The 19,241-nt window shown below is 36.5% G+C and overlaps 1 protein-coding gene across 1 annotated transcript in view; it reads right to left on the bottom strand.

The window, feature by feature from the left end:
• LOC135200115 (regulating synaptic membrane exocytosis protein 2-like) overlaps positions 1-19,241 on the bottom strand; it is a 259,188-nt gene that overhangs the window by 115,996 nt on the left and 123,951 nt on the right. Inside the window, 5 exon segments of the mRNA XM_064228455.1 lie at positions 5,433-5,598; positions 8,200-8,330; positions 12,742-12,884; positions 15,706-15,885; positions 17,981-18,200. Coding sequence (XP_064084525.1) covers positions 5,433-5,598; positions 8,200-8,330; positions 12,742-12,884; positions 15,706-15,885; positions 17,981-18,200 — 840 coding nt within the window.

Raw genomic sequence — 19,241 nt, 5'->3', positions numbered from 1 at the left:
CTTCGCCAATCTTGCTTGAAAATCCTAGAGAAAGAGGGAGAATGTTTTACAAGGGTACGTTATGCAATGTTTTAGCTTCCCAAATCTTGCTTGAAAATCCTTGAGAGGAAAGGAGACCAGCTTCATAGGAGAAGACGGATGTTATGTCCTCCCAAAATAATGCTACGAAAACCCTAGACAAAAGTATTTTTTAAACCTGGTAAAGCAAGTTACGCATTAACCTCCTAAAATCGACGAACGAAAATCCCGGAGAGAGAGAGAGAGAGAGGCAAGGGTTTTGAAACCTAGTATGCTACACAATGTTATCTTGTGAAAACGAGAGAGGAATGTATTCCAACTGGAACGTTATGCAATGTCTTATCTTAAAAATCATGCCAAGAACCCCTCCAGGGATGGAAGGACGAAAGATATGAAACTAGTACATTCTGCAGTGCTTTGTTCTTACAGAATCATGCTGCAAAACCCCAAGAGAGAGCGAAAGAAAACTGTTTTGTGACTGGTACATAATGCTTGAGAGACAGACGTTTAAGGAACAGTACAGTACGTTTTGCGATGTTTTGTCCACCCAAATTATATTTTTAAAAAACCCTTGAGAGTAAGAAAGTGGAATGTTTTAAATACACTTTTATATCATTCATACGTCAAGAGACGAAACCTCTAAAGAAATAGAGGAAAGAAAGGAATGTTTTGACACCGGGAAAATGGGAACCCTTCATAATCTCAGTTGCTTTGTATGAGAATAATTGCTTATATATTTCCCCTTAATAGGAGTGTTACTTCTAGATCTCTTTAATAATCAAATAGTATTTTTCAAATCTTGAGAGAGAGAGAGAGAGAGAGAGAGAGAGAGAGAGAGAGAGAGAGAGAGAGAGAGAGAGAGAGAGAGGTGGGGGTGGCCTGAAACGTATCTTACGAAAGTTTTTGTACCCTCAAAATCATGGCATTATATCCTAGAAAGACAAATTATTCAGTGCTGGTACGTTAAGCAGTCTTCCATCTCCCAAAATAAGGCAAGAAAACTACCACCCGAGAGAAAGAGAGAAAATTATTTTGAAACTGGAACGTTATGCAATGGTTCGTCCGCCCAAATCATGATACAAAACTTCTTAAAAGAAAGTGACCAATATTTCGAATAGGATACGTTACGCAGTGATTCGTTCTCGCAAAATCATGCTACAAAGCCCTTTGGCTGAAAGAAAAGATTTTTTCGCATCTCGATATATCATACGTCTTTTTTTGTAGCACAAAATTATTTTTCAAATCCCACTGAGAGAATGAGGAAAGAATGGTTTGAAACCAGTACGTTATGCAATTTTTTTCTTCCTCGCGAAACGCTGCTACAAATGCCGTAGATAGAGAGAGAGAGAGAGAGAGAGAGAGAGAGAGAGAGAGAGAGAGAGAGAGAGAGAGAGAGAGAGATGTTTTGAAACCCCATATGTTATGCAATCTCTTGTCCTCGCAAAACCATGTTACCAAACCCATAGAGAAAAAGAGAAGAATGTTTTGAAGCCAGCATGTTATGCAAAGTTTTGTCCTAACGAAACGATGCTACAAAACCCATACATAAAGAAAGAATGTTTTGAAAACCAACATTATTTGTGTCTTCATGAGACCAAGCTACAGAACCCATATATAGAAAAAGGGAAGAAAGTTTTGAAAGTGGAATGTTATGGAAAAAAGAAGAAAGTTTTGAAAGTGGAATGTTATGGAAAAAAGGAAAATGTTTTGAAACTGGAATGTTATGAAAAAAAAGAGAATGTTTTGAAGCGGGAATGTTATGCAAAATAAAAAAAGGAGAATGTTTTGAAACTGGAATGTTATGGAAAAAAGGGAAGAATGTTTTGAAACTGGAATGTTGTGGAAAAAAGAAGAAAGTTTGAAAAGTTGGAATTTCTGTCTAAAATGGTGGTTGTTTTGAAACTGAATGTTATTGAAAAAAAAAGAGAATGTTTTGAAGCGGGAATGTTATTGCAAAAATAAAAAAACGGAGGAATGTTTTTGAAACTTGGAATGTTTATGGAAAAAAGGGAAGAATGTTTTTGAAACTGGGAATATTATGAAAAAATAAAAACGAGAATGTTTTGAAAGTGGAATGTTATGGAAAAAAGGAGAATGTTTTGAAACTGGAATGTTATGAAAAAAAAGGAGAATATTTTGAAACTGGAATGTTATGAAAAACCAAGAATGTTTTAAAACTGGAATGTTATGGGAAAAGAAGGGAAGAATGTTTTGAAGCTGGAATGTGTATATATATATATATATATATATATATATATATATATATATATATATATATATATATATACACACACACACACACACACACATATATATATATATTATATCTATATATATATATATATATATATATAATATTATAATATAATATATATATAAAAGAAGTGTCGAGACGGGTTTTTGTCCGGTCAAAATCATGCTATGGAACAAATCAAGAGGAAGAAAGAAGAATGTTTTGAAACTGGAACATTACGCGCTATTTCATAACCCAAGATTCGTGACAAAACACCAAAACTGTTTGCGATCGGTTACACAGTAGCTGATAAATATTATCGGTCATTTTGCATAAGAATAGTTACTTTGATTTTAGTTTAATTTAAGGGTAATCATTTCTGGATTTCTATCCTTTTAAAACAATGTCAAAAGTTTGTGTAGAGAGAGAGAGAGAGAGAGAGAGAGAGAGAGAGAGAGAGAGAGAGAGAGAGAGAGAGAGGGGGGGGGGAACGTTTTGAAAATATGTTTTATGAAAATTCAACACACACAGAGAAGGATGATTTACACCTGGTACATGAAGGAATGTTCTCTCCGCAAATAAATAAATAAATAAAAAAACGCTATGAAAATCCCAGAAAGTAAAGGGACGCAATTGTTTTGCAACCGGTACGTCATGCAATGTTTTATCTGCCCTAAATCATGCTTTGCTTTGATACCCCTTGAGAGAAAGAGAAGAATGTTCTATGCCTGATGTTTTATCAAGATGCTTTTTTCCACCCAAAATCATGCGGCGAATCCCTTCATGAGATAGAATGTTTTGAAACTGGTACATTAGTCGATGTTATATCCTCCCAAATTAAGGATACAAAACGCCTAGAATGTAGAGACTATTTGACATTTATATGTTGTGCAATGTTTTGTCCGAGCAAAACCATACTACGAGACCTAGTGGAAAAAAAACGAGACGGATGTTTTGAAACTAGTACATAAAGCAAATTTTTGCCACCCAAAAATTATGCTACGAAAACCTTCGAGAGATAGAGACGAATGTTTGGAAACCGGTATATTAAATTAAGTAATGTTTTATACTCCTAAAATCATTTCACGAAACTCCTGGAGGAGAACTGAATGAAAGTGACTCGTTAATCCCCATAAATCGTGCTACAAAACTCCCTAGAGAGTTTGAGAGAAAAACTTTTAAAATGGCACATTATGCAATGTATAAATTATATTATGAAACTCCTAAGAGGAAGAGGGAGGAAATGTTGTGAAATCGGGACGTTATGCAATAAATGATTCCATCAAAATCAGGCTCCCGAAAACAAGATGTGCCTTTGAAAATAGGCTTAACAGTGCTAATCTTTTTATTTAAATCAGTCGATGCAAACAAAGATGAATATGGCTGGCAAGAGTAAGAAGACACTGAAACAGAGTTACCAGTGTCTCAAAAGAGGTTGCTAAGGAATGCTGGTGGATCCTAATTCAGTGCAGATGCAAACGAGAAGTAAAGCAAACGAATATGAAATCTGGAGACTGAAAACCAGTCTGAAAAAAGAAGTTACGAAAAACTTGAGCAGCGGCGTGGTATACTGATCCAAAATCGGCCCCTCCCTCATATTACAAAATAAACAAATAAATAAATATATATATATATATAAATAAATGAATAAAAAATACAGACCCAAAACGAAGAGCGATGAAAATAGAGAATAAACTCAAAGTTTCTTAAAATGTTAGAACTTACTGACTCATGAATGGAACCATCCTCGTCCTTTTTTCGAGTTCACATTCAAGGATGGAATTTAGAGACTTTGATCAAGAGATACAATACGCCACAGAAAATCAGAGAAAGATAGTGTCCTGCGCATCCTATTCACTGTTCGGCAACTTTTCAGCCCTCTGCTATGGCTGTAGTAACCTTAGGAGCATGTCCACCGTATCTCCGAAAAACGAGAACGGTTGCAGCCAAACCACTCCCCCTGCGGTCTTCAGGTAACCTCGAATCCCAGCTGATCTCAGCTTCCTTTATCTTTTCAACGTGACTGAAAGGGCCTCCTAACACATCGTCGCGCATCATATTTTTACGCAAAGGCAAACTTGACGAACTTACCCATTGCGCTTTGTGGAAAGATAAAAAAACAAACAAAAAAAGAACGTCTGCGTAACAACGACTTCATAAAAGGCCCACCGCTGGAAGCAGGGACATTATAGGAATCGGGAAATATAAAAGGGACAGAATTCCAACATCACGTGGCAGTATGAAATAAGCAATGAATGAACCGAACAACTATAAGATTACTAATCTCCACAAAAAAAAACTGTCACTGCGTGTATTTCTTGATCCATGACTCTGCATGATGACATCACTTTAAAAATGGGTTTAGAATGTAAAGAAGCTTAGGCATATAATGCACACCCTTCCATTAAATATAAATGTACTGTCAACATTTTACACAGAACTCATAGAACCAACAGTGCTCAATAAAATATCTGAATACAGACACCTGCTCTCTTTTGGAGTTCCGTCTACAATATGGCAACACCTACCTCAGGCAATCCAAAACGACAATGCATCAATTCCAAGGAAGCTTGAAAAGTTTGGCTTACCAAAAATACAGACAGACATAATCATAATACCGAGACTTTAGAAATGGAAAATTGTCTTATCATCAAGTGGCAAAACTGATCCTATAAATATCTGAAATACCTTTGTTTTTCATAAGCTTCGGAAAGTTTTACCTCTAATTTTTATCATTGCATGGTCAGTAGTTCTACAACGAGTTTTCTAGTCCTTTTGATAATACCCATTGTATTTGTTTTGGAAGTTTTTGATTAATGTAATCTTCAGAAATTCTGGTTAGTATTTTTTCTCTCTTCAATATGTGGTATTACCTCTAACATTATCCTATGGATATGCACAACACCTCTTGATTACGATGAATTTCCTTATTGCAATAAAAAAAAACAATACATTTTACTGCCTATATAATGCATATCGCGAAATAAAACAACGAGGCGTTAACCTTTGTCTTTGACGTTCTAAGCTCCACCGCCGATCCAACTCGCTGGTCATCTTTGTTATGAGATTCCTTATCACAGCTGAACTACTCCCACAATTCTTCTCTCCTTTCCATTGCCTTTATCGCAAAAAAAAATAAATAAAAATAAATAAATAAATAAAAAGAAAGAAAGGTACTTACCTCCCCAAGGAAATCATTGGCACCATATCTGTCGTAGTCCCAAACGGTTATCTCAAGGGACCTCGACTTGAGCTCGGCCCTGCGTAGCGGACAGTAGACGAACGTTTGATTCCACCTCGGATCCAGGCTGTTTCCAATAGCTTTCGTTCGTCGCTTGGATTTTTCACTGGCGAGGAAGAAGAAGAAGAAGAACAGGTGTGTTGGTGAGAACGTTAGTCACGACAGATTAGACGAAAGGCAGAACACTGGGGAAACGTGTTATGGAATGGGCTTCATAAAAAAAGAATACATTTGGAGCTATGTATGTAGAGATAGAAGCAATTATTCCTCTTACTCATTCTCTTGGAACCTTTACCTCATCCACACTTATTGTCCTTTACATACTGGTCGGTCACTCACACTTTCACCATTACTTGAAATCCCTGAGTGAGAAGTCAGCTAAGCTCTCTCCTCCTCCTCCCAACACACACACACACATTTATATATATATATATATATATATATATATATACATATATATATATATATATATATATATATATAGCCTGGGTTACTATATGGTGTTCTTTTTATGTCCATTGTTATCTTATATAATAAATATATTGATTCCGATTTAATCACTTCTAAAAATAAAATAATTACCAGTAATAAAATTAACTTAAAATACCAATTTTGTATTAACAATAACCTATCAAATTTGATAACAGATTTTATAGGAAAAATAAATATGTATCCCTACTGGCCTAGGGGTGCTACTTATAGCCCTAACACTGACAGTTCATAATGACATTTTTAGGGACCTAAAGTGTAACGCATTGATGCCTTAGAAGCTAAACTTGGATATAATAGTGCATGCAGGGATATAGATGACCTAATAATAAAGGCACATCATCTGATACTGATTCAATGTATTCCAGAGTGCTTGAAGTCTCCCATGCCAATAATGACCATCATAGAATACGACTTCTCTAGGAAATTATATCAGAATAATGAATGACAAATTTCTAACTAGAATTTAAGAAAAATAATTTAGTTTTGAAATATGGAGACTGCCTGCACCGTACTCTAATATACCACTTACTATGACTAATGGAGTCATAATATTATGATCGCAGTTTTCAAGATATGTAACTATTTATATGGTTGGTGGAGACTCTTATGTTCTCTTGTAAACTTTTGTTAATTAATCAATTGATAAAAAAATCTCCATTATGGTGATTAAGTTCGATCTTTACATTTAAAGGCAAGAAGCCCCGTATTATCCATACGTGTAATTTCTATAATAAATTAGTACTTATATAAATATGATTATTTATTTTTCATAACCACCTTGAGTATTATAACTATATTAAATTCACATTAACCGTACATCTGATGTCTAGGCCGGTCCCTGACGACGCCCCTGATTGGCTGTTGATAAGCCAATCACAGGGCTGAAAACTCCCAGTCTTTCGTGAGAGTTTACATAGGCAGGATGTATGTTCCACCTCTCCTGAGTGATACGTCCTTCAAAAGTATTCATCAGGAGGGGTGGATCATACATCCTGCCTATGTGAACACTCGAGAGAGACTGAGAGTGTCCAGCCCTGTGTTTGGCTTATCAACAGCCTATCAGGGGCGTCGTAAAGGCCTGGCCTAGACATCAGATGCACGGTTGATGTGAATTTACTATAGTACTTTAAATGTTTTGAAGGTACATAATGCATCCTGATACCTGCGATGCAGTAGCTAATATGATAGTGGTAGTTATGTAAATATGTAAATACAAATTCATATTTTTAAATTCGTGTAATATGTGGTAAACTTTTGTGGAAAACTTTTATATATACAAAATATATATATTTTGTATATATAAAAGTTTTCCACAAAAGTCATCATTTTCTGTAATAGCAGTTAAGGACTTCCTTGAAAGTTAAACTGCTGTACTATACGTTTATGTTGTCCTTCACAGACATGACTTAGTTTTTTCTTTCTAACCTTACATTTTTTTTAATAATTACTGTAAAAAAAAGGTCAAGCTAAACAAGATGAAGCAGCAGCAGCAGCAGCGATGGTTACATATACATTAAAACCTGCTTTAAACTACCTGGTCCAAAGTCCTGGTCTCCATACCTCTATTATCACTTGGAAATTTTTCTAGTTTCGCTACTCGTATTGTGTTCCTATTTTGCCTGATTAAACTGTTACCTTACCTCATGTATTTTTACTATTCTGTTCCTTCTTAGGATCTGTCTATCTATGTATGTATCTTTCTATCTATTTATCTATTATCTCTTTCTTTAAAAATGTATATATATATATATATATATATATATATATATATATATATATATATATATATATATATGTGTGTGTGTGTGTGTGTGTGGTGTGTGTGTGTGTGTGTGTATGTGTGTGTGTAAATAAATTCTTCTGTTAAAACAGGATACGTCTCAAGTATAAAAGGCCTATTAAAACAATCTGGTTTAAAACTTAGGACTATATTTCGGTGGACTAACTCCCACCTTTATGGAGTAGTGAATGTTTCACTACTTGATAAAAGTGGGAGTCAGTCCACCGAAATATAGTCCTTAGTTTTAAACCAGAGTGTTTAAATGGGTCTTCTCTACTTGAGATATATATACATATGTGTCATATACGTACTTTTTCACAAATAATCATGCACAAAGATTAGCCACGATGTGAATCAGTGCTGTGTAATATGGTACTCAAATAACGAAGAATAACCTCACTCAGACATACTTTAAAGTCTCTTTCTCTCTCTCACCTTCTATCTGGTAACAGGAACATTTTGGCGTAAGGATTGCGGGGTTGTCCGGTCACCCGAGGAGGTAGGTCCACAGCGCCCATTATGGTAACAACCAGCTGCTGATTCGCTGGATCGAACCATAGTTTCAGCTGCGAAATAAAGACGAAATCAATTGAATCAGGCTGCACACTTAATCATGGGTTCAAAGACGTCATTCCGAGAGAGTTGATTTCGCTCTCTAAAAGAGCTTGAAACTGAAGACAAAATGAATACTTTTACAACAATTTCGTGGTGATTTCATTATCACTGAATGCAAAGCCTTTTCGCCCTTTCTGGTTACAGGCGAATGGCTGCATATTTTAGAAGGAATTTCTTTGGTAACGTCGTTATTGGGATACGCTGACCTTTTTTCTATTGTAATTTGACCTTAGTTTAGGAAACAGATTTTCACTCTACTTTCACATAAGTTTGATTAGTGGTCTGCAATTAGTATCATACAATGCAATGCTTTCCAAAGTGTATATTTTTTCCTCTTGCCACAAGCAAATACAATCAGTGCAGCAAGCACCAAAATAAGTTTTATACAAAATGGCATTTCTGAAAAATGTATATTTCTGTTCCTTTGTGACATCAGGCCCACCAATCTCACTGTCTTTACTTCTCATTTTCTCAGGCCTCCTGGACCTTTCTCTGTCTAGACCTCTCTCGGTTTTCCCAATAAACCAATATGTCAATAAGGTAATCAATCATTTCTGAATGGTAACTTCTGGCTTTTGTATTTGTGTACGAATGATATTGTTACAAGATGCCTTGAGGACGCTTTCCTCTAACTGCCGTACATGCACTGGCAAGACTTATGTATCCTCCAAGAAAACTTGAACTTACGGATGCACTTGGAACTTCTTTTCGTTAATTAAACTGACAGACTTCTAACATCCAGTTCCAAATATTCTTAAAGATATTATCAAACTCTCACCAGGACACTAGAGTTACTGATTTATTTCTAAACAAAGGTTTTATCACTCAGATTCCAAAATATGCTTTGCCTAATTCAAGGTGACGCTTAAACAGAAAATATCATAAGGAAAAAATATCTGTTAATCGAATATTCTCTATATTATAAGGTAACAGACTGCAAACTAAATTCATTTTATGAATATGATTTCAAGCGATTTAATCAACTCTCAAATCATTCTTAATGTATAGAGATATTTATACGAGACTTGGTTCATGTGATATCATATCTTACGATTCTCTAACCAATGAGATTTTAATCAATCGTAGATACTTTCTCAACGGACTTTCGAAACCTCCCAGTGACGTCATTCATATATGAAATACAATCCATTAAAGTCTACTTGATTCTTTCCAACAGTGGGTATTTTAAGAGGTATATGACAGTTCAAATATTCTATAAATTTATGCCCTGATATCCTCTATAGGGAGCTGCTCATATAATTCTCCGTCATAATTAGCAGTAGTAGTAGTAGTGGTAGTAGATAACGCTGTGTCAACGCTACTACAACTAGAAGCAGCAACAGTCGAGCTGTGGTGTTTTTACTGATGTTATTCATAAAGTGCATACACTAAAGGATACGTCAAGAGACCATTAACTTGACCACCAAGACACAGAAAAGAACAGCGCTGTCTTATGTGATAAAGTACGGCAAAGGGTGGACAATGGTAAAATGAGATGAACAAAAAATTATGAGAAATATAACAATACCACCAGACAGAAAAACTGCAATGAACGGTGCACCAGAGTATTTAAAAACCAGAGCATTAAAAACACCCTATCAGCCAATGTCAAGTCTTTCTTTGAAGGATATGAACAATAATTTTCGACTTTATAACCGTGGCGAAGAAGAATATTTCTTATGTACAATGCATTCTACACAATCTCCGAATTACGAATCTTTTGCGTATTGCCATTCTCAGCAAATAACCACCATTCCCAAATCATTATCCAGCTCCTTTAAATCAGTTTCCTGGCAAAATGTTTTGATCAGTCACAAAGTTAAAAGTTAAGTATATCTTCGTTTAACCAGACCACTGAGATGATTAACAGCTCTCCTAAGGCTGCCCCGAAGGATTATATATTTTTACGTGGCTAGGAAACAATTGGTTACCTAGCAACGGGACCTACAGCTTATTGTGGGATCCGAACCACATTATATCGAGTAACGAATTTCTAATCAACAGATATAAATTCCTCCGATTCTCCGTTGACAGAGTGGAGAATCGAACTCGGACTACTGAATCACTAGGCGAGCACGTAAACCACTCGTCCAACGAGGAACTAAACCAAGTCACTTCACTTCTTGAGCGACTGCTGCCAAAAGAAGGAACGAGGCTGGGATCAACGCATAATAAGAATTAAGGGAAAAGACATCAAAATGCTCGTGTCCAATCTGTCACATACTTCTTGAGATTATGTTAATAATGGAATCTAAGCTGAGTATCATGTTCTTTAGAAAGCTTTGAGGAATGATTACGTCGTATGCTGAAAAGAGGCTGAACTCTGGAAAAAAAATATGTCTGAGAAATGAGAATTGAAGAGAGGGCAGGTATCATGAGTTGAATATTATTTTTATTATTATTATTTTTTTTTTTTTTTTTGTAGGGACTGAATATTTCTTTACGAGGGAACAATTTCTTCAATTTTCGTAATAACGAGATCAAGCAACAATTCATAATCGAAAACACATGGAAAACACCAAAAATAAGGAACTGAAATGACGGGCATCCCCTCTCCCTGAACTAGATAATCGAAGAGGGGAAAAAAAACAAAAGTGCAAAGATTTATTCCGGAACAAACTTTGGCCTGTGAAAGGGAATAGTCTTCCATTGCCCAGCTATGAGCTCAAAAGCAAGTGAGTCTTAAAATGCGCAGTCCCGAGCTTTGATGAGATACTTCTGCCACGGGAAATCAAGGTGCTCCTTAAGTACTGTAGCAGGTGGAAATAAGTTGGGATAAAGTGAAGATACAGATATTAATGAACCTGGGAAATGACTTGCAGAAAAGTTGAAAAGACCATAATTAATGAGTCATTTATTGAAACTGACTTTTTAGTCGTGGTCATTTGGTGTGTATGTTTAGCATTCGATAACTGACTCGAGTGTTTGGTGCACAGAAAGCCTTTGTTCCATCACTGCAAGGAACACAGGTTCCTTACTTCTGTGACCACTGAAATCAAAATAAACACAACTTTGTACTCTGTACGGTGAGGAGATAACGCGCGCTCGTGGATTGAAGAAATGTTGCTGAGAGTAACAGTAAAAAATAATCATTGGAAGTAAGAGTTAGCATTAAAATTTGAGCAAATTTGCAACATGCTGATATTCGATGCCAAAACCCTAGGTAATGTGGCGAAGATTTTACCACAAAACTACCATGAGATGCTCTAATTGTTAATAAGATTTTACATCCAAAACTTTGGCCAATGAGTCCATGACTAGCTAAAGCAACGATGATTTTGCTAGGAGATATTTTAATTCGAAAATTCAACCTTAAGGAGCTATGAATTTGCAATCAAATTTCGCATCCAAACAGTTAGATAAAGGAGCAATGATTCTGCGATGAGATTTCATATCTAAAAACTTGCTAATATAGCGATGATTTAGAGGGGAAATTTCATATCCAGAACCATGACTAAATGAACCGTGATTTTGCAATGACGATAGAATCAAATAAGAAACTATTTTGTAATGAGATTTGACATCCAAGCCTCTAACTCAAGGACAAATAAACTTAAAATGCGATTTGATATTTAAAATTCTTGCCAAAGAAGCGATGCCTTTGGACTGATTGGAATTTTATTGTATTTGAATTTGTGACAGCTAAACGTGGAATTCACTGCCAAAAAACAAATATTCTTACATATATATTCCTCTTCAGTTAACATATATGAAAATATTTTAAGTCTGAGGCAAAGCAAATTAGATATTAAAGGACATTTGTAGCTTAATGGGTATATGTGAATCACGGTGATGTGATCAGACTCATATATATATATATATATATATATATATATATATATATATATATATATATATATATATATATATATATATATGTATGCATGTATGTATGTATATACGCGCACACACACACACACACACACACACACACACACACACACACACATATATATATATATATATATATTATCTATATATATAAAATATAAATATAATAAATATACGTATTATATATTAGTATAATATATATAATTATTGGTTACCATTCTGCTAAAGTTTTTATTATTTATTTTCTGTTTATTTCTGTTCTTCACTTTACCTTTTCTACAATCGCCAACGATGGCTCTACACTGAGGACGCGAACTGAGCAAGATAATGGTCTCTTTTCCTTATTCCACATTCTGAATATTAACAATAATAAAGAGATGCTTATTTATTCTTACGTATTCAAAACATTTCCATATAAGGCTAACGAAGGCAATACACCGACTACGGTGGCACATGAACAGTGACTAATACTTTCTGAGAACCTGTAAGACGCCTTACTTCTTCCCCAGAGAGGTTCATCTCAGCACGTACCTGCAGCTTCCCAGTGACGGAGGGGGAATGGGTTCGCATCTGGTAGGTCTCCGGAGACCCAGGTGACGTGATGGTGACGCTCGGTCGACGATCCCGGCCGGGTTCGGACAACTTCCTCGGATCGTAATTTCCATCGCCCCCGCCTGTGGGAGAAGGGGCAGAGATGAAGGAAGGCCTGACCATACTCTGCAGGGATGTGACCCCAAATGTTTTTGAGATCCAAGGGTAGTGAGATGTTACTGTGATTGCCTGGCCGTATTCTGCAGGGATGTGACTCCAAAAATGGTTAACTTTCAAGGTTAGAGTTCAGTAAGATGTTACTATGAAGGCCTGCCCATACTATGAAGAGATGTGACTAAAAATTGTTGAGATTCAAGGGTAGAGTGCAGTGAGATGCTACTGTAAAGGGCTGGCCATATTCTGCAGGGATGTGACTCCAAAACTTTTTGAGATTCTAAACATTTTCAGAGCGCATACATTACGCTCTGAGGATGAATGATGACACAAGAGTTTTATAAATTATATAAAATACAATAATATATAAATATATAAATATAAATATCTTCTATATATAATAATATATATATATATATATATATCTATATATATATATATACACATAATATATATATGTATATATATATACAGAGAGGGAGAGAGAGGGGGGTTGTCACAACATCTCACAAGAAAGTTTTGGGTGCCACTTGAAAATACTAAAAAATAAAAGTTGCTTGTCTTTTTGGTTAAATAAAAAAAATTCTTCTGTGTTTTATCTTCGTATTCTGCATAAAAGACAAAGCTCTATTGCTAATTAGCCTTCTTTTACGGCCTTTCATATCCTGATATTGCTGAAATAAACCAGATTTTAAAATTACTGAAATATGCCAGAGCATGTGTCGATAAGCAGATGTAAACCTAGTGGTACATGTTCACTCAATGCTTCTAGTTTCAGATAAAAGAAAATCACTTGAAACACTTCAGCTTTTCTTTAAGTAAAAAGGGTAATGATATTAGCTATAAGTATTCAAACCAAGAAAACTACAACATACATTTCTTGTCAAGCGAGAGAGAGTCAGTTTGCATTCATCCCGGACGCAAATTCCCGTGATTATATGCTATAGTAGATTCATATCAACCGTGCATTTGATGTCTAGGCCCGTCCCTTACGACGCTCCTGATTGCCTGTTGATAATCCAATCGTAGGGCTGGATGTATGTTCCAACTCTCCTTAGTGATACGTTTTTCAAACGTACCCCTCAGGAGAGGTGGAACATACTTCCTGCCCATGTTAACTCTCTGGAGCGAGTGAGAGTTTCCAATCAGGAACGTCGTAAGGGACGGGCCTAGACATCAAATGCCCGGTTGATGTGAATCTACTATAGTGTTGCACCAGACACGTTTTTTTTTTCTTTCTTTTTGCCATGCCTCTAGGTCAGAATAGGGCAGCCTAGATGGTAATTTAGGTGTGGGAAACATAACGAGATTAGTTTCAAGAAAATTCTATGGTTAGTTTTCAAGGGAAGGTCTTGGTACTCGACTACTCCTCTGGCAAATGCATCCCTGGCAGTCCAACGAGCGCAGAGCTGATGACGTCAAGCTCGCCTCTAAATAGTCCAGAATACTTCTCGTCATAAATACGCGCCATTCACCGGGTTTTAAAGACGCGCCTTACTGCCGCGAATAGCCTGCTCATGCATGTCAATAGACAGTTGTTGGGTAATAATCTTTAGTCCCACTCCTCTCGGGAATATCTCTCGTCATTTCATTTTCGGTGTTGGAAGCATTGTACCTTTTAAAAGAAAAAAAGGTCTCGTCTCGTGTCAATATGTCATTGACGGCCATTTTAATGTGTTCTTACACGTCTATGAATCATTTTTACTACCTTCTATACTCTGAACCTGATTAAAGAAAGAGGAAAGAGATATGTCTCGTGGGAAAAATTAATTCAACGATTTTCCTAGTCTATGCACACAACGCTGAGGACAGGTTGCGTATGATTTAACGCTGATCTCTTACCCTTTCAAAAGTCGCTGCTACTCCCTTGGAGCCTCCAAAGCAATGCAAGATCATGTCTATCCATCTGGCTAAGATTTGCATCTTGTACTTTTAGAGGATTCGATTTCAAATATGGCCTTCTTAGCATTACATTGGCCAGCTGCTAGACGTTTCCTTTAGGACAGCTGACATTTGTAAACCTCTTTGCAAAACGACCATACAAACTCTCTCTCTCTCTCCTTTTTCACAAAAATAGTAAACACGACGGAGGTGTGGCATAAACATCAACATCTCAAGGGAACTTACTTTCTAGTTAATATGTTGGTATTCTGGAAAGATTTTTCAGCCAATTCAGACTGACCTAAGCTAATGCTAATTACCAATGCTTCTGATGGAGACTTGGGTTCATTTACTATTCCTTTCTGCTCCTTTGTATCAGTCTGTTCTTCGCTGACACCTCACTCTGGGCTTTCTGGGTCATTATACATTGACGGTTAATACCGACTGCACAAACTCTGTTTTTTCCCCAATCTCCTGTTATTTTTTTTTTTTTTTTAATATTACCATTGCTAGCTTCTGTGGTCCCTTATTCACAACATGAAATTATGGAAAACCAAACAAAAGAGTATGACTCTCACTCATAACATTTTCTATATTTATGTCACGAGAATATTTGAGGACAAGAAGAAGGAAAAGGAAAACATATGTTATGGCGTCTTTAACCACGATAAAGGGTTACTCATCATTTCTTATCAACAGATGCAATGCCACGATCTATCAGTTTGTGACTACCGGCATTTTCTTCTTCGTTAGACCATTTCTAAAACCTTAGAGACAGGCACTATTAGATAGCCGAATTCAACGTGCGGAGAGTACTGAAATTAATACATTCTCTCTCTAGCCACCTTCTCTCTCTCTCTCTCTCTCTCTCTCTCTCTCTCTCTCTCTCTCTCTGTGCCACCCACTTACCTCTGGAGGGCATCCCGGCAAGAGTGGCTCTCCTCGCCGGCTGCCTCCCGTAGTCGGGGAGAGGCCGAGAAACGAAGATCTCGACTTGGGGCTCCTGCCGCGATTCCGTGATGATGTCGTACACTTCCTCGTAGCTCTTGTTCTGGAGCGACCTCCCGTTCCATTCCAGGACCTCGTCACCTGCAAAGGGGCGGCGAGGTGAAGTCAAGAAAGGCATGACTGATTGAGGGACTTCGGCATTCAATCGAAAGTTGGTGAATGTACTTGGAATAAGGAATTCAATCTGAAGTCAGTCAATGTACTTGGAATAAGGAATTCAATCTGAAGTCAGTCAATGTACTTGGAATTAGGAATTCGATCTGAAGTCAGTGAATGTAGCTGGAATTAGGGTTTCAATCTGAAATCAATCAATGTGCTTGGAATTAGGAATTCGATCAAGAAGTTCAGGTCAATGGCTTGGAATTAGGAATTCGATCAGAAGTCAGTCAATGTGCTTGGAATAAGGAATTCAATCTGAAGTCAGTCAATGTACTTGGAATTAGGAATTCGATCTGCAGTCAGTGAATGTAGCTGGAATTAGGATTTCAATCTGAAATCAATCAATGTGCTTGGAATCAGGAATTCGATCAGAAGTCAGTCAAAGTGCTTGGAATTAGGAATTCGATCTGAAGTCAGTGAATGTACCTGGAATTAGGATTTCTGAAGTCAGTGAAAGTACTTAGAATTGGTAATTCGACCTGAAGTCAGTAAATGTGCTTGGAATTAAGAATTCGATTTGAAGTCAGGGAATGTACCTGGAATTAGGATTCCAATCAGTAGTCATTAAATATACTTGGAATTAGGAAATCAGTCTGAAGTCACTGAATGTATTGGAGGCTTAGGAAGTCATTTTGCCGCATAGGAATTAAATCTGGGAGATTAGGCATTTAATCTGATGTCACTGAATGCACTGGGGGATTAGGAATTCATTTCGAGGTTGGTGAATGCTTCGGGGACTTAGTAATTCAACCTAAAGTCACTGTATGCATTGGGGATTAAGGAATTCAATCTGCAGTCACTGAATGAATTTGGGACTTGAATATTCAACTGAATGCACTTCGGAAAGCATTGTAGGTTTAGGAATTCCATCTGAAGTCTGAAGTCACTGAATGCATTGTGGATAAAGGAATTCCATTTGAGGTCACTGTATGCATTGTGGATAAAGGAATTCCATCTGAAGTCACCGAATGCATTGGGGATTGGGCCTTCAATATATCAGGGAAAATATAACTAATAAGAAAGTATTTCCTATATTAATTTAAGTAAAAACAATATGGCGTATTCAGTTTTAAATAACTATTCTCATAGTTTAATTATGATTATTTTTTATATGAAATAAAAAAATAAATAGGATTAAATTGCGATATGAAATAAAAAAGAATTATAGTTAGGATTATTTTGCGATATGAAATAAAAAAGAATTATAATTACGATTATTTTGCGATATGAAGTAAAAAATAATTATAATTATGATTATTTTTCGATATGAAATAAAAAATAATTATAATTAGGATTATTTTGGGATGTGAAATAAAAAATCAATGATAGTTAGGATTATTTTGCGATATGAAATAAATATTAATTAGGATTATTTTGTGATTTGAAATAAAAAATAATTAGGATTATTTTGCGATATGAAAAAATAATAATTGTTTCATTTTTCAGTACGTAATTAAGTACAAAATAAGTAGACTGCTTTAAATAAGACATTAAAGGAGGAATGATTAGTTTTATTTTTTAATATTAAATAAAAAAAACTCTAACGATTGGCTATTAAAAGGCCAACTTGAGTACAGAAGACAAGTCAGTAATAAGAAGAATAGAGAAACTTCTATACAAAATAAACGCGGCTGAAATGGCCATTATTTTCAATTAAACCTGTATTAATAAAGGTCTTCTCCCAGTATATATAATAATAATAATAATAATAATAATAATAATAATAATAATAATAATAATAATAATAATAATAATAATAATAATTAACTCAAGTATTTCTTTTTCTAATTCAGAGTAATGTTGCAACATCTAGAGGTCAAAGAAAAAATTTCATTGAAAATTTCGAAGGACACAGAGAGAGAGAGAGAGAGAGAGAGAGAGAGGAAGAGGAGAGAGAGAGATAGAGAGAGAGAATAGAAATTCAGATAAAGGAAGATACAGAAGAAGGAGAGAGAGAGAGAGAGAGAGATTAGAAAAAGAGAGAGAGAAAGAGAGAGAGAGAGAGAGAGAGCGTTACCTGGTCTGAGGTGCCCAACGGTGTCGGCGATGCTGCCCTTCTTGACCTTCTCGATGAGGGCACCGGTCTTGCCGTTGTCCAGAATCATCCCTCCGGCGACCTTGAGTCCCAAGATGGCGGCGCTGGAGGCTGGTCCCACCTCCCCCTTCATGTACTTGTTGAGGATCATGTGGCCGATGAGCCTCGTGCCATCCTGACTCGGTTGCCAGGACACAGGGTGCTGCAAATAGCCATAGCCATTCACCAGGTCAGTTCCCGGGTCACACTCAGGAGGAGGAGCATAAGCGCAGAGAGAAAGCAGACAAACAGACAGACAACGCATAGACGCACCTTCACACACTCTTACGCACACACACTCACAACTGCTCATACGTGACATCTCTCTGTCTCTGTCTCACACTCGTCAAAATGGGGGTTTCCCGGCTGTTCTCTCTCCTGACGTTTAGGGACGTTTAAGGACAACTGGGATTCTTCTTCTTTGCTCTATATGAACGATGTGGGTGAGAGACTTACCTCTGGGAGATCGGAGACTCTTCGGGCAGCGGTCGGTCTCCGACTGAGAATAGTGGTCACCTTCGACGATTCTGGGACTCCATTCTAAATGAAAGTTAATCAAGTTGAGGTAAGGGCACAGTCGCCATTTGTAAGGTGAAAACGAAAAAAGGAAGAAAATACGAAAGATATCATGGAAGATCTCATACACGTACCTATGGATGAGTCTAGGCTGCCTCTTAAAACAAAGTGAGTTTTCGACGTATCCACATTTTAGAAATAATTGAAAAAAAAAAAGGATAAAAACAATTACCGAGGAATGAAATAGTTGAAATTGCTAATATTGTTATTATTTTTGTCATGAAGCAGCGTTTCCCCTCGGAAATGTGCCTTTCCCTAGGAAAATTATTTATTCCGGAGAGAAATCCTTAGTTGGGGTCTTAGTTACTCAAGTTTCCTGGATGGAACGGAGATAAAAAAAATGCATTCCACAGAGAGCCAGGCAGTGACTGGCAAAGGTACGGAGGAAAGAAAATTCAGATAAAAGTAAGATACAGATAGAAGAGAGAGAGAGAGAGAGAGAGAGAGAGAGAGAGAGAGAGAGAGAGAGAGAAAATTCAGATAAAAGGAAGATACAGAAAGGAGAGAGAGAGAGAGAGAGAGAGAGAACAATGAAAGAAAATTCATATAAAAGGAAGATACAGAAAGAGAGAGAGAGAGAGAGAGAGAGAGAGAGAGAGAGAGAGAGAGAGCTGTAGAAAATCAGAAG

Source organism: Macrobrachium nipponense, chromosome 26 (assembly GCF_015104395.2).
Source record: "Macrobrachium nipponense isolate FS-2020 chromosome 26, ASM1510439v2, whole genome shotgun sequence".
NCBI classification, from domain to species: Eukaryota; Metazoa; Arthropoda; class Malacostraca; order Decapoda; family Palaemonidae; genus Macrobrachium; species Macrobrachium nipponense.
This window is presented reverse-complemented; position numbering and strand designations above follow the sequence as displayed.